Source organism: Phyllostomus discolor, chromosome 2 (genome assembly GCF_004126475.2).
Source record: "Phyllostomus discolor isolate MPI-MPIP mPhyDis1 chromosome 2, mPhyDis1.pri.v3, whole genome shotgun sequence".
Classification (NCBI taxonomy): domain Eukaryota; kingdom Metazoa; phylum Chordata; class Mammalia; order Chiroptera; family Phyllostomidae; genus Phyllostomus; species Phyllostomus discolor.
In genome coordinates this window covers 105,454,293-105,476,319 of record NC_040904.2, presented here as the reverse complement: position 1 = coordinate 105,476,319, position 22,027 = coordinate 105,454,293, and the positions used below count along the sequence as shown (strand labels likewise).

At 42.9% G+C, this 22,027-nt stretch overlaps 1 protein-coding gene across 1 annotated transcript in view; it reads left to right on the top strand.

Moving 5' to 3' along the window:
- The first annotated feature begins 284 nt into the window (after positions 1 to 284).
- Positions 285 to 22,027, top strand: part of MUC4 (mucin 4, cell surface associated) — a 73,295-nt gene continuing 51,552 nt past the window's right edge. The window contains exon 1 of the mRNA XM_036018252.1: positions 285 to 470. Within this exon, the coding sequence (XP_035874145.1) occupies positions 389 to 470 (82 nt within the window). The 5' untranslated portion in view covers positions 285 to 388. The remainder of the gene's footprint in view (positions 471 to 22,027) is intronic.

The window sequence follows — 22,027 nt, the reverse complement described above, 5'->3', positions numbered from 1 at the left end:
GCTCCAGCAGCATAGGGGTAGCCCTTAGGGAAGCAGAAGAGGGCCCAGGACCCCATGCCAGAGGGTGGACCACTCATTCCTAGTGTTCCCTGGTTTCTATTTCTTCAGTCCCTCCTCCTACTTGGCTCAGGCTGACCAGGAGCAGAGCAGTGAGTACATAGGTTTTTTTTCCTGGTGGGGGAAGGGGGTGGAGATTGAAGAAAGAAAAGACGGCAAGGATGATTGGTATGGGGCCCCACCTTCTTTTGTCCTCTTCCCGTGGTACTCTGGTCCCTCAGGGAAATACACCTGTTTCAGGCCAGCAGCTAGTGGGGACAGGTTCACCTCTGCTTCTCACACCACTGCTCCTGCTCAGTCCTGGGGGAACCTGAAGGGCTTTTCTGAAGCTATGAGGGGAGCAAACTGGAGCAGGGTCCCCTCAGTATTCCTGAGTTGCTTATGTTCCTGCCTCCTTTGGCCAGTGGTCCCAGGTAAGTGGTGCCCTTGGAACAACACTCTAAGGGGAAGGGAGCCCATCGGGGAAGCTGGGGCCAGTCAAAAACAAGGGGTGGAATGAGAGAGAGAGCAAAAGAGAAAGAGGTGTGAATGGATGAACAGAGAGGGGCAAGATGAGAGAGAGAGAGGGGAAGAATGCTAGAGAGAGAAAGAACAGATGGAGACTGAACTAAGCAGAGAGCTGTCTCAGAGGCAGGAGCGCCCTGGTTTGGGGAAAACCACATTGGGGAGCTAGCACTTCTTTTGAAGAGAGAAAAAGACAGGCAGAGCTATAGAAAGATGAAGAAAGGGTTGAAGAGAGAAACTGATGCCGAAAAAAACAGGAAAGCTAAGTAACAGAACCAGGAGAGAAAATTATACAAAGATGTAGAGACAGAGGAACAGATGGATGAGAAACAGATGAATCAAAACAACGTAGACACAGAGAGGAAAAAAATCAGAGGAGACAGGCAGAACTGAAAGGAAGGGGCAGCCTGGCTGGGAGAAACAAGGCGGGGAGTAGAGGGCCGCTGAGATGAGGGCAGTCAGCTTCTTGTCTCCGACATCTTCTTGGGTAATGTCTTTAGGGCAGGGCTCTTAGCCCTGGTGTTGACCTGGGCCTCCCCCACACCCCGACCTCCCCTGTGTGTGTGGAGCTAGTGTGGAAGCAAGGCCTTTTGCAGAAGCTTCCCCAGGGTCCCCCACAGTCCTCTCCTCACCACGTCCTAAGCTGCCCCTCTGGCTCTAGGGCCAGGTTTCATTCTGTATTCTGGATATCCCAGTCTTCTGAGGATCTGGGGCTCAGGGGATTGTGAGGGGTCAGGAGATCAAACCAAAGATATAATCACAGCTCCTTCGTTTTGCTCAAGAAGCCTGGAGAGGCTTCCACCCAATGAATCATTTCTTGGGGAGCAGGCCAGAAGGAACAGGCTCTCTTACAGATAGTAAGAGACACAATCCTGGTGAAGGGGAATAGTCTGCCTTTTCTGAAATGTTTAAAGGCTTAGCTAAAAACAGACATCCCCACCCATTCCCCACCAAGCCTCTTCCTCATTCAGCATACAGAAAACAGCAGCCAGAAGGAACTTTCAGAACCTAGCCACTAAGAGTCCTGTCCTAGGGGTAAAATAGATGGACGTGGAAGAAGGTGTGTCCATGGGTCATGACTATGGGTAATGGGAAGAAGGTGGCATAGAGTTAGGGGCCCTGGGACCCAGTCTGGGCTTTGCCACTAACTGATCTGGTTCCTGTGACCAGGTCCTATTGTATCTCTCTCTAGGCTTCAGTTTCCCAACATAAAAAGTGAGATGGTGATTTCCTGTGATTTAAAGTCAACACAAGAAGTGGTACCAGCTCCACACTTAGTCCTGTGTTAGAGCCATCAAGCTCAGGAGAATCCAGGAAGTCTGTGGAGAGGAGCCCAAAAGGGCAAAAACAGGAGTGGGATTGGACAGGAAACTGAGGTGGGGAGCAGTGGGGTGTGAGGGGTAGAAGGATTGTGAAAGGAGAAGGGAGTCCCTGTGATAACCCTGGAGAAGTGCGGGTATGCCCTGCAGTGCTGAGCCCTGTGCTTAGTTGAAGGGGACAAAATGGAGAAGGGCCAGAAAAGGAGGGGTTGTGAGGTGGGAGGAGGCACCCCAGGCATCTGATTGAGCACCAAGAGGATGTTGGAAGGAAAAGTAGTCTCCACAGTCTGACCAGTTAGCCGCCCATGTCTTCTAGTGGGAGCTTCTGGGAGGATAGAAAATAGTTGGTACCATTATCTTGGATCCCTGAGGGAACTTGTGGGTGATTTGACTATATTTAAGTCTAAGCTCTATCTCCACACTTACTTACCAACACCCTTGCCCAGGCCAAAGGGAGAAACCCCAGAGTTTCCACAAATGCGCCACAGTGCTAAGGGTGTCCTTAACGAAAAGCCCTGACTCTAGAATATGAAAGGAGAAAAAAGGGTGAATATAGGTGGGCTGGGCAAGTAGCCAAAGGAACTCAGTGGCTACTGGTGGCTCTCAGCAAGAATGACTCAGACAAAAGCCTGGCAACCCTGATTCCATACCCTACAGTGATAAAACTGACTCAAAATAAGCCTCAGTCTCTAATACTATCAGTGACCCAGTAACCAAGGAGCCACCACCCTATGGGGCCACTGGGAGGTTATATGGGACTGTTACAAGTATAGGACAGGGGAGATCCATGGTCATGGGGCCCCAGAGGGAAGGGTCTCCTGCTCTCCCTTTCCCAGAGAACCCCCAATCTGTCTGTTGGTCTGACAGAGGCTCACCCAACTTGCCACCAAGGCCACCAAAACCCCCCACAAGCCATCTGCAACTACCCTTCCCCAAACTGTCACTGTGCTTGGGGACACCCAAAAGGAGAGAGTTTCTGAACAAGAGATGCTCACAAGAAAACTGAGCAAATTTAGGCCAGTTGTTCAGCAAAATGTACAGCAAAGAGCAGGAACTTCAAATCAGAAAATTCCATGTCAGGGTCACCACCTACCAGCCCAGGGTACTTGAGAAAGTTCCCTTTAATTCACTGTTTCCATTGGCAAGTTGAGTCAAATGGGAAGAGGCTGTAGAGAGGATAAAACAAAGTATAAAGTGGAAGAGCCATGAAACCTAGTTTGAGAGAGGAACTGCTCCATTTTAGAGCTGGGAGATTGGGAGTGAGGAGGGTGATGGAACCAGGAATGGAATGGGCACTCTGTCAGCCCAGAGGCATTTCCATTCATCCAAGGATCCGTGAGTCTCTAAAAATGAACCCCATCTTTCCTGTGGGTTTGCAAAGGTCAGAAGGTGGCTCATTTTATGAACTGAATGAACACCAGGTCTTCCGTCAGTCAGAGGCCCTGCTCTGGCTGACACCACTGCTTCACGGTTTCTTGCCTGGCAACTCCTCCACACCCGTGGTTTCTGGGCTCAGCTCCGGAGGCAGAGGCTGTATTGTCTGTGTTTTATGTATGAGTGATTTATGTCTTCCTCGCCAGGAGAGGCCAAAAAGCAGTTGCTTTTTATGTGCTCAAACAACTGGGTTTGCTACTGTGTCTGTTCTCTGGTTTTGTGGAACTGCTGTGCTTCAGAGAGGCATATAATGTAGCCCTCAGAGCCACTTCTCTAAAGACCAGGACTGAGGGCATTATAGGCTGTCTCTCCTCCTAGTTCCAACCTTTTGCCCCTAATGTTCATCTTCCTTCCTACTAAACTGAATTCATGGCAAGCAGACACTCAGTCATTATTGTATCCCCATTCCCCAGCATGGTGGTGAGGTGTTGATTTGAAGTGAACTCAATTCATTGGCACTTTATAGAGGTTTAAATACTATGCTTTTTCCTTGAGACTCTAAACAGGTCCCAGGAACTGGGCATCTGTGTGCGTGTGGCCTCTATAACCATGGCCTTGCTCACATGGAGGGCGCTGGCTTGTGCTGTAGGTGGCTCACTACTCCACATGGACATTTTTAAGGTCTATATGACATATACTCTCTATTTAGGTACCCTCAGCCAGAGTGGCAGTTTGAGTTCTAAAAGTCCTGTTGGTGAGTTTGGGGGAATTCAGAATAGGAAAGAGTCTGGAGTTATTCATTTGCTGACCTTTTACTTGTGCCAAGTATTCTGGACACAAAAATGAATAAGTTCAGACCTCCAAATCTTGTTTAAGGTCACATAGCTCATAAAAGGGGAAACTGGGACTAGAATTCAGCCTGCTGAATCCTTATTCACTGGGTTTGCACTACAGCTCACAACCCCTTACAAACAAACCTCCAAATCAGCTCAGTCCATCAGTGGAGGAAGAACAGAAGCATTTACTACCCCTGCTGATGTATTCATTTGTTCACTCATTCATGCATTCATTCATCCATATATTTGTTTTTTAAGTATATTTTATTGATTATGCCAGTACAGTTGTTCCATTCTTTTTTTCTCCCTTTTTCCCCCTCCACCCTGCACCCCCCTCCCACTAGCATTCCCTGCCCCCCTTAGTTCATGTCCATGGGTTTTACATATAAATTCTTTGGCTTCCCCATTTCCTATACTATTCTTAACTTCCACCTATCTATTTTGTATCTACCAATTACACCTTTTATTCCCTGTGCTTTCCCCTCCATTCTTCCCCCATCCCCCTTCTCACTGATAACCTTCCATGTGATCTCCATTTCTGTGATTCTGTTCCTGGTCTAGTTGTTTGCTTAGTTTGTTTTTGTTTTCGTTTTTAGGTTCAGTTATTGATAGTTGTGAGTTTGTTGTCATTTTCCTACATTTGTTAATTAAACTACTATTTAAACAGTACCTACCATGCACCTGACATTGTTCTAGGGCAGCACTGTGTCTGTACACAGAGAGAAATGGAACAGACAAGGCCCAGCCTCTTGGATATAAGATCTACAGAGAGATATAAAATATTTACAGAAAAATTCCCACCTACAAATGTCATGTTATAAGTATTGAATAAAAATTATGACAGTAAACTAGGGAGACTTTGTTTAGATTAGTAAATCTAGGAAGGCCTCTCTGAGGAAGTGCTGTACATATGAACTGAGTCCTGAAGGCTAAGTAGTAAGCCAGATGGAGGGGTGGGGTGGAGCAGCATGAGCTAGGCAGGGGGAAGGCACCCTGAGTCAAGAAAGAGTTTGAAGCCCTGGCTGGCATAGCTCAGTGGATTGAGCGCGGGCTGGGAACCAAAGTGTCCCAGGTTCGATTCCCAGCCAGGCTACATGCCTGGGTTGCAGGCCATAACCCCCAGCAACCGCACATTGAAGTTTCTCTGTCTCTCTCTCTCTCTCTATCTCCCTCCCTTCCCTCTCTAAAAATAAATAAATAAATAAAATCTAAAAAAAAAAAAAAGAAAGAGTTTGACCCTTTGGAGGACTTGAAAGAGGTAAGCAGGTGCTAGATCATGCAGGACCTTATAAACTATGGAGTGGGTTGTGAATTTAAGGAACTAAAGTGGACAGACAGGGATGGATTTTAGGTAAAGGTAAAGCATGATTGGATTAGATCCTTGGAATAATTGCTCTGGACACGGTGGAGGGAAACGGATTGGAAGAGGGCAAGAGTGAAATGGCAGACCAGGTAGGAGATGGCTGCAGGAGTTCAGGCAGAAGATGCTGTGGTTTGGCCTTCTCGTAGCAGTGGAGATCTGGAAAGGGAATGAACACATATAAAAATAATAGTAAGTGGAAGTTCTCCCTTAATAAGGACACAGTCTCAAGGGTAGCTGCCTCTGCCAGAATCCCAGAAATTTATGAAGACCAAGATAATAGGCAGCACAGAATGCCATTTATTGAGCTTAGGTACTGAGCTAAGCACTTTACATACATTACTCCATTGGTATTACCATTATCTACTATCATCTCACTTTTATAGATAAGGATCCCAAGCCTCAGAGAGGTCAAGCAACTGGCCCCAGTTGCATGGTGAATGTTGGTCAGTTTAAATCTAGAACCCATGGCCTTGTCAGATTTTGCTGGTACTAGTCCATCTCAGACTCAGAAAGGACCTTGTTTGTTAGGTGGTGTCAGAAAGTACCATGTGTGTCAGGTATCACCAAACCACAATAGTTACTACAATACAGCTTTCCTGCTTCATTTCCTCCTCTCCCAAGTCAAGGACCAGCTGACCTGTGTTCTGAGGCAACAGGGATATCAGAAAAGTCACTGACATCATTATAGCTTTCTTGAGTATCCCCTTCCTTTTTTATTGGTAGATGGAGCCACCTCCTTTGAACTGACCTCAATAACACTGTTATTAGGTCATTGACACTGTTATTAGGTCAATAACACTGAGGAAAATAATTTAGAATCCACCCTTTACAGTTGGCTCCAAGGCAAGAATCTTATCTCTTCTTTCCAGCTATACCACTGAAATCACACCTCAAACAATAACTATCAACAAGTTTTTTCACCTTGGATATTGCCATGGGCCATTTGACTTAATTTCTCTCAGTCTCTGGTGTGACAAGCACCAAGGTTACTCCTGGAATAACCCCAGAAGCTCCAGAACCAAGCCAACAAGTGTCAAAACCCAGCTTTGACCATATGCTCACCAGCACAGCCCCAATTTTCTCTTCCCCCACACCTTTCCCTCCTCAGAAGTTCAGTCTCTAGCCTCCACCATCTTGGTTTTGGAGCTCACCTCTCCCTAGCTCCATCCAAGAGAGGCACACCCTCCTAGCCTAGGGCTGCCCACAGAAGTTTGGCTGCCTTCTGACACCATGCTGGTCACACCTCCCAGGCCACAACCATCAGGTTGGTCTCCTCCTGGCTTGGGACCACTGTGACAGGCAAAGGAAAAACAGGTACAACCTCAAATTCTCTCCAACCTCAGCTAAAGGAACCAAAGAGATGGGACATGTGACTTCACTGATTCAACAGAGGTCTATGAAGTAATTCCTGTGTGCCAGGCACTGTTCCAGGTACTGGGGATAGGGCACTTTGAGGTAGCTTCTCTTCTCATCTTGGTTTCTAAGAACAATGGAGGAAAAATGCCCCACAATCCCAACACTGGTCAGTTTCTGTTTCCACTAAGATAACAGCAGGAACACAAACCTCTGTCACCTGTCACAGTCCTCAAACCCTGACCACAAAGGGGCAGAAGCCTTAAATCACCTACAACCTCAGAACTTCTTGGAAATTTCAATATTTGGACAGAGAATCTTCATCCTTGATCCTGGGAAGTGCCAATTTGTGTATAACAGTTTCCATGGCCTGCTTCCTCCACTATGAGAGGGGCTGAGGCTGCATCCAGACACGATGTGGGGAGGGGTGTTGTGCCGATTCTAAAGCTAAGACACACACACACAAGTGGCCGTGGGCTCCCTACATGGGACAACAAGGCTGGTGGTTCTGCCTCCTTCCTCCAACTTCCTCACACCTTTCAGGGCACCCACCACCCATCTCAGAGTCAGTTTTCTCTTCAAAGCTATGCTTGCAATTCTGGGCTTTCCTGGGCTCTATACTGTCCTAGGCACAGCCTGGTGAAGAGCCTCACAAATCAGGAAATAACAGCAGGAAAGTGAAACTTTGTGAGTGAAATGGCTAATGGGTTCCTCATCTCAAGTTCCAGGAATAACTTAAGACAAACAAATCAGGCACTATAAATAAGCCTCTGCCCACAACACAGGCACACAAGACACAAGCTTTGTTTCCTCTTCAGGGAGGGACTTCATCACTCTGAGGGAATGTTATCTCCCACCATCATCACCATTTCTGCCACCACTCCTTTACCTAATAGCACACCCATCACCTCATCATCCCTGTGGGCCACACAGGAGAAATGCCTATTAATACCATCGACCTTGTCACCCCTGCAACCCTAGAAGACTAGGACAACTGCTAGACATCTCCCAGCAGACATAGTTCAAGGAGGGAAAAACCACCTTGCAGAGGTAGCAGAGAAATCCATGAGGGCTCCAGGAGTCACAGTGAGGAATGCCACATCTCAGTGCTGGCTCCAGTGCCCTCACTGTCCCATAGAGAACTTATTTAAAATGATCAATTTTAGGTGATATCACACTCATGTCTTCTGACAACAGTCTTGTTCCTCCAGGGGTCAAGAGCCATCACAGCTCACTCTGATATCATCACAGAAGAGGAGGCAATAGGAAAACTGGCAGAAATATCCTGGAATCATATCACTGGCCCCTGAAAATGTGCCAGACTCATCCCCAGGGTCAGATCACTGCACATGTGGCAGGCCAGGAACTCAGGGCAGGTAGTCATCATTTCTCCACTTCTCACATCAGCTCTTTGGAGGAAGGGTTAGAAGAGCCCAACTGTGGTGAGGCCATGCACTCAGTGACAGTCCCACTGCTGAGCCACAGATCATACCTTCCAAGTCTTTACTCTTATCTGTGAGCCCCAGCCCTGTCCCTTACAAGTTATGTAATGTTGGACAAGTCACTTAGCCTCTCCAAATCTCATTTTCCTCATCTATTATGTGGGGGTACTATTAACTAAGAGTAACTATAAAGAACTATACAAATATATGGTATGAATACAACTATACAAGTTGTAAATCCCCAGTCAGTTGATACTCAAGGACTCAAAATGAAGACACCTTCCACAGAAACTGCCTGTGGGGTGGAAATGCCTTGGAAGTGGGCATTCCTCATTACAGAAATTATTCTATAGTGCAAACAGACCCGCTGACAAGACTCTTTAAAAATTTTTTTAAAATTTATTTTTAGAGAGAGGGGAAGGGAGGGAGAAAGAGAGGAAGAAAAACATTTAACCCATAATCCAGGGATGTGCCCTGACCAGAATCGAACCGACGACCTTTCACTTTGCGGGTTCACTTTGCAGGACCTTTCACAACCCAGACATGCCAGTCAGGGCCATTGACAAGACTTGAACACCTGAACACTTCTCAGACACAATCAAAGGAAGGCTAGCCAATTCCAAATGTCCTCCCTTTGAGGACACATGCTTCAGGGCCTTGGTTTTCTTATCACGGTTGTGAGAGAACTATACTAACAATTCCAATCACCATTCTTCATGGCTCTGATAAGACACTTAGATCCTCGCCCCCAGGATCCAAGCAGCTGCTTCCTGGGCAGGCAGTACAGGCCTTTTCTAAAGTGATCTGTGCTAAGAAAATGATATAAGAAACTCTTTTTCCTGGTCCCCATAGCTGAAGATCAATTCAGCAATGATGTGATGAAAGCTAAGAGTCAAAGTAGGGAATGGAGGAGTCAGGAGGAGCAGTTAGGAGGCTGTGGCAATAGAGCCATGAGAGTGACACAGCAAAGTGAACAAGAAACCATGATGGGAGACATAATTTGGAGGAATAATAGTTGGTGCCAAACTATGATGTTGGGGACAAGGAAGAAGAAGGAACCAAAGGTGACTCAGGGGGTTCTGGCCCCAATATCTGGGAGACTGATGTTACAATTAACATAAGGAAGGAAAATAGAAGAAACAGTTCAAGGAAACGTTCAATTTAAGCATGTTGCATTTGACAGACCAGCCAGGAAACCCCTGGGAATGTGAGTCTGGAAAATGGACGTGAAGTCCGTGTAGTATTATAGATTTGTAAGGCATGAAAATAGGTGAAATTTAGCCAGAAAAAAAAAAGTGTGGAAAGAGAGGGGAAGGACTGGAGATAGCACCCAGAAGACTGACTTCATCAGGGATCTGATAAGAAGAGTAACAGCAAAGAACAGAAGGAACAGGGAAAATGTTGGGTGGAGAAGAATTGTCCAGCTTCAAGGAGGGCAAGTCTGTGCAAACACCAAGGGACACTGTTCAAGAAGGGAATGTTGAGGTAGATGTTCAATGAATATTTGTTGAATGAATGAATAAATGGATGGCACCAAATTTTACAGAAACTAATGGGAACTGAGAAGAAATTGTTTTTGGTGACTAGAAAGGAGTTTCTTGGTAACTTTTGAGGAAAGTGTTTTCAGTGAGGGGATTCAGGTGGAGGGCCCATTTTGAGAAGCAGATGATGAAAAAGAAGTGAAGCTCATGGGTGAAACAAAAGAGGGGGACAAGGAGAAAATAAGACATATGAAAGACTTTTATTTTAGGTCAAGAGAGACGTAAATGTGATTGTCAGCCAAAGAGAAGGAGCAATGCAGAAAGAGGCTCTTGGACAGAGAAATGTGATGGACTAAGCCATCCAAGGAGGGAAGAGGGGAGCAGACAGGGCTGTGTGTGTGTGTGTGTGTGTGTGTGTGTGTGTGTGTGTGTGTAGCCTTTCAGTGGAGATTTAGCCTCTCTTTTGGTTTGAGATAAGGGACCTGGTGAAGGCAGAGACATTTTCTAGTGGAGAGGGTTCTAGGACATTAAAGGAGATCAAATAAAATGGTTTTGGTCTTTTCAGTGAAGTAGAAGATAAAGTGTCATAGAGAAAGGAGGGAGAGGAGAGGAGAGGACAGACCAGGAAAGGACAGGAGAGGGGAGGAGAAACCTATTTCTCTCAGATACCGATTCTTCATAGTCAAAACCCTAGCTCTCTGTCCTGCAAATGTTATGTATTTGGCCAGGGTAAGAAAAACAGGCTTTGGCTGTCCAACACACTAATGGGAACTGAGGAGCCTGACTTGCATTCTGGTAAAAGACTAAGTCAGTTCATTCCAGCAAAGCTTGAGCAACAAGAAGTAAGTCTGGGAATGTTCTTTAGAATAAGGCTTAATCACTATATTCCTGTACCTTACAACCACAGTAAGGTGGTTTTAGTGTATAATAAATGTTAGGAGAAGATACTGTCATTTTATTTTAAGAATAATATTTCTTTTCCTTAAATTTGTTTTTGTTGTTGTTGGAGGATAGTGTTTCTTAAAATGTAGTTCATAACTGCCTATATCAGAATCACCTTAGGTGCATATTAAAGTGCAGATCCCTGGATTCTACCCCATATATAGGGCCTTGGACTCTGGTCATGGGCTCCAGAATACATTTTTACAGGCTCTCCCAGAGATTCAGATGCACCCTAACCTTTAAGAATCACTTTCTTGACAAAAAGAACTTTTCTGTAGCAACCTACCCCCGCCCCCAGCCCACTAGAATTACTAGCCTAAGAATAACCTACTCAAGTTTAGTAGATTCGGTTACCTGAAAACTGTTCTCCTAAATAGATGAATAACCCATTAAAGGAGTGGCTTAAGATTTATTGTTTAAACGGTGGTGAAAGACAAATACAACACTGTGGTTTTCATGTAACCAATGCTAATCTCTTCCTTCTAGCAACAAGCCCAAGAGATTTAGAGTCTTGTTAAGACTGCACCTCCTTCCCTCCTTAGACAATAAAACTGTCATCAACATGAAGGGGCTCACCTTGCTATATGCTAGAGAAGGAGACTCCAATCAACTCGGCCCATGACTAGCGAGTTCTTTTAATAAAGATTCAAAACACAGGCACACCCCTGTTTGATGAGATTTAAAATTGGTATTACCAAAGATTTCTTCAAAGGGAGAGGGTATTAGGCAACAGGTACCCTCTCATACACTGCTAATGAAACTAAATTGACATGACTTTTCTGCAAAGTATGTATTAATGACATGAAAATTTTATAACAGCATTAACCAATAATTTCTCCTAGAGCAATTTATGTTAAGGAAGCAAGCTGAAATAATGAAAACAAAACCAAATATTTATACGCAAAGATAGTCATCAAAACTTTACATATAAAAGCAACACACTGAAAACAGTAAGTTAATTATGTGCTACCCTTATGATGGAATATTATTTCATGTATAAAGGTAATGTCCAATGTTCCATAAGGGGCATGGACACACACACTATCACACATACATATTAACAACATGATGGAACAAACATAAAGTAAATTTTCTTTTTTAAAATATATTTTATTGATTATGCTATTACAGTTGTCCCATTCCCCCCTTCATTCGCCTCCACCCTGCACACCCTCTCCCACCCACATTCCCCATCTTTAGTTCATGTCCATGTGTCATAAGTTCTTTAGCTTCTACATTTCCCATACTATTCTTACCCTCCCCTGTCTATTTTTTATCTACCATCTATGCTACTTATTCTCTGTACCTTTCACCCCTCTCTCCTCCTCCCACTCCCCTGTTGCTAACCCTCCATGTGATCTCCATTTCTGTGGTCCTGTTCCTGTTCCAGTTGTTTGCTTAGTTTGTTTTGTTTTTGTTTTAGCTGTGGTTGTTAATAATTGTGAGTTTGGTGTCATTTTACTGTACATATTTTCTTTTATCTTCTTTTTCTTAGATAAATCCCTTTAACATTTCATATAATAAGGGCTTAGTGATGATGAGCTCCTTTAACTTGACCTTCTCTGAGAAGCACTTTATCAGCCCTTCCATTCTAAATGAAAGCTTTGCTAGATAGAGAAATTTTGGATGCAGGTCCTTGCCTTTCATGTCTTGGAATACTTCTTTCTAACCCCTTCTTGTCTGCAAGGTCTCTTTTGAGAAATCAGCTGACAGTCTGATGGGAACTCCTTTGTAGGTTACTGTCCCCTTATCTCTTGATGCTTCTAGAATTCTCTCCTTCATTTTAATCTTGGGTAATGTAATTATGATGTGCCTTGGTGTGTTCCTCCTTGGGTCCAACTTCTTTGGGACTCTCTGAGCTTTCTGGACTTCCTGGAAGTCTATTTCCTTTGCCAGATTGGAAAAGTTCTCCTTTATTATTTGTTCAAATAACTTTTCCACTTGTTGCTCTTCCTCTTCCCCTTCTTGTACCCTTAATTCGAATGTTGGAACGTTTCAAGATGTCCTGGAGGCTCCTAAGCCTCTCCTCGTTTTTTTGAATTCTTATTTCTCCATTCTTTTCTGTTTGGTTGTTTCTATCTTCCTTCTGGTCCACTCCATTGATTTGAGTCCCAGTTTCCTTCCCCTCACTACTGGTTCCCTGTGCATTTTCCTTCATTTCATTTAACATAGCCTTCATTTTTTCATCTAATTCGTGACCAAATTCAGCCAATTCTGTGAGCATCCTGATCACCAGTGCTTTGAACTGTGTATCTGTTAGGTTGGCTATCACTTTGTCATTTAAAATTATTTGCTGTGAGGCTTTGATCTGTTCTTTCATTTGGGCCATTTTTTTTTCTTTCTGCACCTGTTACGCATGAGGGGCAGAGCCTTAGGTGTTCACCAGGGTGGGTCAACCCAGTCTCTGGGTTGTGATGCTCTATGTGGGGGCTGGGTCTGAGAGAGAACAATGGCGCTTGCTCCTTTGTGTGTTGGATTTCAGTCCCTTCCACCACTTCCCCCAAGCTAACTGGCCCTTTCTGGTGCTAATTGCCGTGTTGGGGGGCGTGTGTGTACATTCTAGGACCCTGTGGGTCTCTCCAATGCACTCTCCTGTGAGGCGGGGAGTCTCTTCCTGCGCTGCAACCCCCCACAGGTGTTTTCAATCAGTGTCAGGAGGTTCTATTTCCCGGTGCTGGGACCCTGGGTTGCACGGTTTGTCTCACTGCCCAATTTCACCTGGTTTATCTGTGTGCGAATGTGGGATCGCCCCAACAGCCAGGCACCTTGTGGCGCAGTGCCTGGCTTCAAAGTTGCCGCCTCTCTGGGTCTGCAGCCACCTGTGCACCCAGGGCCCACCCACTGCATTCTTGCATTCAGGATGCCTTATGAACCTGGTGCCACCACTTTTTGTGCCTCGACCCCTCTCCACCCAGCAGCCTGACTCCGCCCCTCCTACCAGTCTGGATGAATGTGTATATTTTAACTCTTTGGTTGTCCGACTTCCATACAGTTCAATTTTCTGTAAGAGCTGGTTGTTATCTTGTTTCTAAATTGTTGCTGACCTTATTTGGTTGTGTGAGGAGGCACAGTGTGTTTACCTATGCCTCCATCTTGGCTGGAAGTCCCATAAAGTAAATTTTCTTAAGGAAAATATGACAAGAAATTGAGAAGCAATATGCTTCTCAATTTCTGAGCTCTCATCAAGTCACAGATAGGTGGGTATAGCTGGACACATTCAGGAAGTGCTCCTGGAGAGAGAAATCCACCCCTGTGCTGCTGCTATTTATAGGGAAATGGGAACAGTAACAAAGAAAAGATTCCAGGGGAGGGAATACCTTTTTTGGAAAGGGGTCCTCCAGAGCTCAGCAAAGGATGTTGATATGGAACACCTAAGATCTTGCTGTTGGGCTTAGCTGCTCAGTCCCCCTGAGCTACCTCCTCCATGCTTCCAAAAGAGGGAAGAGAAAAAAACTACCATCCAAGACATAAAATATTTGTCTATCTTCAGGCTATGTGTACAAAAAATAAAAACGTGAAGAAACTCTCATGATATCAGCTAAAGTTTAAAAACAGGATATAAGCCCTGGCTGGTTGATTGACTACTGGCCTACAAACCAAAGTGTCACTGGTTTGATTCCCAGTCAGGGCACATGCCTGGGTTGCAGGCCACCTCCCCAGTAGGGGGCACATGATGGCAACCACACTTTGATGTTTCTCTCCCTCTCTTTCTCCCTCCCTTCTCCTCTCTAAAAATAAATAAATAAAATCTTAAAATATATATACATAATTCATGCTTAAAAATAAAAAAAATAGGATATAAAGTTATAAATTCTGTAACTGAAAAAACTGTGTTTTTTTAAAGTGTAGGAAAAAATCCTGGAAAGACACATAACAATGTTGTTGTTTGGGTAGTGAAATTACAGGTTTTTGGTTTCTCAGTTATCTATATTTGGCAATTCTTATTTGATGAGTATGTTTTCTTTAATATATTTCATGCTGTATAATTCTTTTAATATGCTACAGAACTTGATTTGTGGCTATTTTATTGAATATTTTTGCATTAATGCTCATAAGGAATATGGGTCATAGCGGATATAGTATTTCTTCTTATAGGATCTGTGTCTGCGTTTGGTATTAGAATAATGCTTGTCTAAGAAAATTAGTTAGGAAGTGTTTCTTTCTCTTCAATTTATTGGACAACTTTGAGAAGGATTGGCATTAGCTCTTCTTCAAATGTTTGCTAGAATTCATCATTGAATCCATTAGGTCCAGGGTTTTTCTTTTTGGGGAACTTTTTAAATTGGTAATTCAATCTCTTTACAAGTTATGGGTTTATTCAGATTTTCTATTTATTCATCATTTTAAAAATTATTAAGAATACTTTATTTTTTACCGTTTTGATGTTTTATTTCTTTTAAAAATTATATAGTATTTTATTGTTTATGCTATTACTGTTGTCCCAATTTTTCCCCCTTTACACTCCTCTGACCAAGCCTCCCCACCCACTCCCTCAGGCAATCCCCACTCTGTTGTACATGTCCATGGGTTATACATATATGTTCTTTGGCTACTCTATTTCCAATGCTATACTTTACATCCCCATGACTATTCTATAACTACCAATTTGTACTTCTTAATCCCTTCACCACTTCACCTATTGCCCCATACCCCTTCCCATCTGGCAATCAAATATTCTCTGTGTTTATAATTCTGTTTCCACTACATTTGTTTGTTTATTTTGGGTTTTTAGATTCAATTTTTGATAGATGTACTTATTGCCAACTTATTATTCACATTTTTAATCTTCTTCTTAAGCAAGACCCTTTAACATTTCACATAATACTGGTTTGGTGGTGATGTACTCCTTTAGGTTTTTCTTGTCTGGGAAGCTCTTTATCTGTCCTTCAATTCTAAATGATAGCTTTGCTGTCTTCTGGAGGTATAGGTAGATATACTTTGCTTCCTCCCACAACCAAAAGAAGGATAACAACAAATCTAAAAACAAAAACAACCAGTACTTCCAGAAAAATCAAACTATGGAAATCCAACAACCAATGAGTTAAAAAAGAAACATTCATCCAGACTGGTAGGAGGGGTGGAGACAGGCAGCTGGGGCAGAGAGGATGAGTGGCAAGGTGGCAGCTGGCAGACTGGACAGGTGAGGCAGTGTCTGGAAGTCCCACATTCGTGTGCAGATAACCAGGAGGAACAACTGGGGAGCGAGACAGACTGTGCAACCCAGGGTTCCAGTGCAGGAAAAGAAAGCTACAAAACCTCTGGCTGTAAAAACCTGTGGGGGTAGTGGTAGTGTGAAAAACTGCCAGTCTCACAGGAGAGTCCATTGAAGGGATCTGTAGGGTCCTAAAATGTACACAAACTCACCCACCCACACAGAAATTAGCACCAGGGCAGCATCTCAAAGGGCTCAATTCAATTGTGGGTAGTAGGGGACATGACTGAAAGTGGGGAAATAGCTGAGCAAGCAGCATTGTTCCCTCTCTGACCTCTTCCTCACATACAGCACCACAATGCAGCAAAATGGGTCACACAACCCTGGCAAATACCTAAGGCTCCACTCCTTACAATATAACAGGTGTGCTGAGACAAAGAAATATGGCCCAAATGAAAGAAAGATCAAAGCTCCAGAAAAAGAGCTAAACAACCAGGAGATAGCCAAACTGTCAGATGCATAATTCAAAACACTGGTAATCAGGATGCTTACAGAAATGATTGAGTAAAAACACAAAATAGAGGAAAAAATGAAGGTTATAAAAAGTGAAGTGAAAAATATACAGGGAACTAACAGTGAAGGGAAGGAAACTGGGACTCAAACAAAGATTTTGAACAGAGGGGAAAGAAATACTTAACTAGAAGAGAATGAAGAAACCAGAATTCGAAAAAATAAGGATCGGGTTAGGAAACTCAGGACACCTTTAAGTGTTTTAACATCAAAATCATAGGTGTGCCAGAAGGAAAAGAGAAAGAACAAGAAATTGAAAAGTTATTTGAACAAATAATGAAGGAAAACTTTCCCAACCTGGTGAAGGAAATAGACATGCAAACCCAGGAAGCTCAGGGAGTCTGAAAGAAGTTGGACTCAAGGAGGAACACACCAAGACACATCATAATTAAGGTACACAAGATTAAAAATAAAGAAAGAATCTAAAAGCAGCAAGATAAAAGGAGACAGTTACCTACAAAGGAGTGCCCATAAAACTACCAGCTGATTGAATTTTCAAAAGAAGCCTTGCAGGCAAGAAGGGGCTGGAAGGAAGTATTCAAAGTCATGAAAGGCAAGGACATACATCCAAGATTACTCTGCCTAGTAAAGCTATCACTTAGAATGGAAGGGCAGATAAAGTGATTCCCAGGATAAGGTAAAATTGAAAGAGTTCATTACCACCAAGACTTTATTATATGAAATGTTAAAGGGACTTATCTAAGAAAAAGAAGACCAAAACTATGAACAGTAAAATGACAACAAACTCGCACTATCAACAACTGAACCTAAAACAAAAACAAATACAAACTAAGCAAAGAACTAGAACAGGAACAGAATCACAGAAATGAAGATCACACGGAGGATTATCAGCAGGGCAGGACAAGGGGAGAATGGGGAAAAGGTACAGGGAATAAGAAGCATAACTGGTAGCTACAAAACAGATAGGGGGAGGTTAAGAATAGTATAGGAAATGTAGAAGCCAAAGAACTTATATGTACCACCCATGGACATGAACTAAGGGGGGCAGGGAATGCTGGATAGAGTAGGGTTACAGGGTGGAGGGAGATAAAGGGGTGAAAAAATGGGGCTACTGTAATAGCATAATCAATACAATCTACTTAAAATAAAAGAAATAAATGATAATTTTTCTGGTTAGAGTAATATTGGTTGTAGGTAAACTTCTCATCACTCTGAATATTTCTTGCCAATCCCTTCTGGCCTGCAAAATTTCTTTTGAGAAGTCAACTGACTGAATTATGGGAGCTACCTTGTAGGTAACTATATGCTTTTCTTTTTTTTTTTTTAAGTATATTCTATTGACTATGTAATTACAGTTTTCCCAATTTCTCCTTCTTTATCCTCCCTCTGCCCTGAACCCCCAACCCTCTGGCATTCCCCCCACTTAGTTCATGTCCATGGGTTGTACATATAATCCATGTACAGAGTTCTTTGAATTCTCTGTTTACTATACTGTTGTTAACCTCTTCCTGTCTATTTTATGCCTTCCAATTACGTTTCTTATTCCCTGTACCTTCCCCCCATATTCCTCCCCTTCCCCGAAAACCCTCCATGTGGTGTCCATTTCTCTGATTCTGTTCCTGTTCTAGTTGTCTGCTTAGTTTTTGTTTCCATTGTTTTTCTCCTCCCTCTCCCTCTCCCTCTCCTTCTTCTTCTTTTCAGTTGTTGGTAGTTGTGATTTGTTGTCATTTACTGTTCATAGGTTTTGATTTTCTTCAATTTCTTAGATAAGTCCCTTTAACATTTCATATAATAAGGGCTTGGTGATGATGAACTCCTTGAACTTGACCTTATCTGAGAAGCACTTTATCTGCCCTTCCATTCTAAATGAAAGGTTTGCTGGGGACAGTAATCTTGGATGTAGGTCCTTGTCTTTCATGACTTCAAATACTTCTTTCCAGCCCCTTCTTGCCTGTAAGATTTCTTTTGAGAAATCAGATGATAGTCTAATTGGAACTCCTTTGTAGGTAACTGTCTCCTTTTCTCTTGCTGCTTTTAGGATTCTCTATTTATCTTTTATCTTGGGTAACTTAATGATGATGTGCCTTGGTGTGTTCCTCTTTGGGTCCAATTTATTTAGGACCCTCTGAGCTTCATGGACTTGCATGTCTAGTTCCTTCTCCAGATTGGGGAAATTTTCTTTCAATTATTTGTTCAAATAAGTTCAATTTCTTGCTCTTGTTCTTCTCCTTCTGGAACCCCTATGATTCAGATATTGGAACATTTAAAGTTGTCCCAGAGGTTCCTAAGCCTCTCTTCATTTTTTCAAATTCTTGTTTCTTCATTATGTTCCAGCTGGATATTTATTTCTTTCTTTTGTTCCAGATTGTTGATCTGAGTCCTGGTTTCCTTCCTGTCACTGTCGGTTCCCTAAATATTTTGCTTTATGTCATTTTGGGTATCCTTCATTTGTTTTTTCATCTCTCAACCAAGATCAATCAGTTCTGTGAGTATTTTGATTACCAGGGCTTTAAATTCTCCATCAGATAGGTTGACTATCTCTTCATTGCTTAGCTCTCTTTCTGGAGTTTCAAACTGTTCTTTCATTTGGACATATTTCTTTCTTGGGGCACATCTGTTGAGTTGTAAGGGGGCGGGGCCTTAGGTATTCACCAGGGTGGGCAACCCTCTTTGCTGCTTTTTGGTGCTGTCGGTGGGGTAGGGGTCAGAGAGGGAACCATGCAGCTCACCTGCTCGGCTCTAGCCCACTTTCCAATGAACTCTCATGTGAGACTGGGAGATTCTCCCACCAGGTCAACCCCCACTGTAGTCCACAGTCAGCTCTGAGTTTTAATTTCCTATTCAGTCAGCCCCACCTGTGTGGTCCACCACCTTGCCACAGGTCTTCTCCACCCATCTGGCTGCCTGACTCCTTCCTACCAGTCTGGTTGAATGTGTCTTTAATTCCTTCATTGTTGGAGTTCCATGCAGTTTGATTTTCTGGCACTTCTGGTTGTTTATTATTTTTAGATTGGTTGTTATCCTCCTTTTGGTTGTGAAAGGAAGCAAAGGGTTTCTACCTATGCTTTCATCTTGGCCTGAACCTCCTAACTGCTTTTCTTTTGCGGCTTTTAGGATTCTCTTTGTCTTTAACCTTTGGCATTTTAATTATGATTTGTCTTTGGGTGGGCCTCTTTTGGGTTCATTTTGTTTGGGACTCTATATTTTCTGAATTTCTATGTCTATTTCCTTCACCAAGTTAGAAAATTTTTGTCATTGTTTTTTTCAAAAAGGTCCCCAATTTCTTGCTCTCTCTCATCTCCTTCCAGCACTCCCCTGATGCAAATGTTGGAACACGTGAAGTTGTCCCGGAGGCTCTTTGCACTATCGTTTTTTTCTGGATTTCTTTTTCCTTTTGCTGTTCTTATTGGTTGTTTTTTCACTTCCTTACTCATTCTTGGCTTTATCCACTCTCTTGTTGATTCCCTGTAAATTTTTCTTTGTTTCAATTAGTGTATCCTTCATTTCTTACTGGATCTTTTTTATGCTGTTGAGGTTCTCATTAAGTTTAGTGAGCATCATTATAACCACTGTTTTTCAACTCTGCACCTGACAGATTGCTTGTCTCCATCTTGTTTACTTTTTCTGGGGTTTTGTTCTTTTCTTTCATTTTTGTCATGTTTCTTTGTCTCTTCATTTTGGCAGCCTCCCTGTGTTTGTTCCCATGTATTAGGTAGAGTAGCTATGTCTCCTAAGCTTGGTAGCATGGCCTAATGTAGTAGGGGTCCTATCCAGTCCAGTGGCATAGCCTCACCTCTCACCCAAGCTGGGTGCTCAAGGTGTTCACCCAAGCTTGGTGTCCACTGTATCACCTGTTATAGTTGAGCCTTGATTGATGTTGGCATGTTCAAGGTCAGCCACCACGTGTGTTCTTTCTGGGGACACACAGCATAAAGTTACAAAGTGATCTGCAGGTGGCTGGAGTCTCAGAAATGGTGCTGCCTGCCAGCTCTGGCTCTGTGGGGGGTGGGTTCAAAACAGGAACAATGACCTCTGCCAGCACTTCTGTTTGGGAGAAAGCTACCCCCAAGCTCTTGCCCTGATGCTAAACAATTCAGTTCCTATTCATATTTCTCTGATTCCTTTTAGTCTGTTGCCTCCAGGCCAGATCTCAGAGGGAGTAAGTTCAAGTAAGTCTGTGCATGGGCCCTTTAAGAGGAACTGCCTGGGACTCCAGAAGTTTCTGTCTTCCACAGCTTCATTACTTGTTGGTTTTTATTTTTTTTAATTAAAAAAAATTTTAATTGTTAAGTACAGTTTTCTGCCTTTTAGCAGCCACCCTCTCCCTGTTGGTTTTTACAACCAGAAGTTATGGAAGCTTATCTTCCTGGCACTGGAACCTTGGGTTGAGATGTCTGATGTGGGACCCCTCACTCCTGAGATACCCTCCTGATTTTTAAGCACCACATGTGGGTATGGAACCAGCCTGTTTCTCATCTTTGCCCCTCCTACCAGTCTCTATGTGTTTTCTTCTTTAATTCCATAGTTGTTAGGACTTCCATTCAGCTCAGTTTCTGACAGTTCTGAATGATTGCTGTTGTTCAAGGAGGTGAGTTGTGTTTACCAATGCTGCCATATCAATCAGAAGTCCTTCTGTTTTTCTAGAGATTTTATTTTTAGACAGAGGGGAAGGGGGTTACACCAGCTAGAGCCAGAAGTCCTTCTATCTATTCTTGGTTTAGTCTTGATAGGTTTTGTGTTTCTGATATAAACATTGACCATTTCAGCTAGGTTACCCAATATTTTGATGTATAATTATTCATTGTCCTGTCTTATAATCCTTTATATTTCAGCAGAATTTGTAGTATGTCTCCATTTTCATGTTTGATTTTAGTCTCTCTTTTTTTTCCTTATTCCATCTAGCTAAAATTTTGTCAATTTTGTTGATCTTTTCAAAGAACTGATTTTTGGTTTCATTGATTTTCTCCATTGCTTTTTCTCACCTCTATTCATTTATCTCTGCTCTAATCTTTATCTCTTTCCTTCCTTCCTTCCTTTTTTTTCCTTTCTCTCTTTTTTTAAGATTGTATTTATTTATTTTTAGAGAGGGAAGGGAAGGAGAAAGAGAGAGAGAGAGGAACATCAATGTGCGGTTGCTGGGGGCTGTGGCCTGCAACCCAGGCATGTGCCCTGACTGGGACCTGCGATGCTTTGGTTTGCAGCCCACGCTCAATCCACTGAACTACGCCAGCCAGGGCCCTTTCTCTTTTTCTTAATTAACCTTGCCAGAGCTGTCTATTTTATCTTCAAAGAACCAACTTTTGATTTTATTAATTTTATTTTCAATTGTTTTTATATTATTAACTTCAGTTCTTTTCTTAATTAGGTCCTTCATTCATCTATCTTTTTCTTATTTCTTCCTGATGTTTCTAGCTTACCTTGTCACTGAGGGTTTCAGCTTTATGCAGAAAATATTCAATTCATAGTGTTCTGGTTTAAGGTCAGTGTTTCCTTTCCCCATGTAGTCCTTAAAACTCTAAACACTAAATCTCAGAAATCTGCAAATCCTGTGAGAGCACTAACTTACCATCTTAGTTTTCAACTCCTTCAGGTCTGCATGTTTCCCTTTCTTCTTATCTCAGCTCTACATTTAGAAAACATTTGTTGTACATTATCTGGCATTTGCAGGTTTTG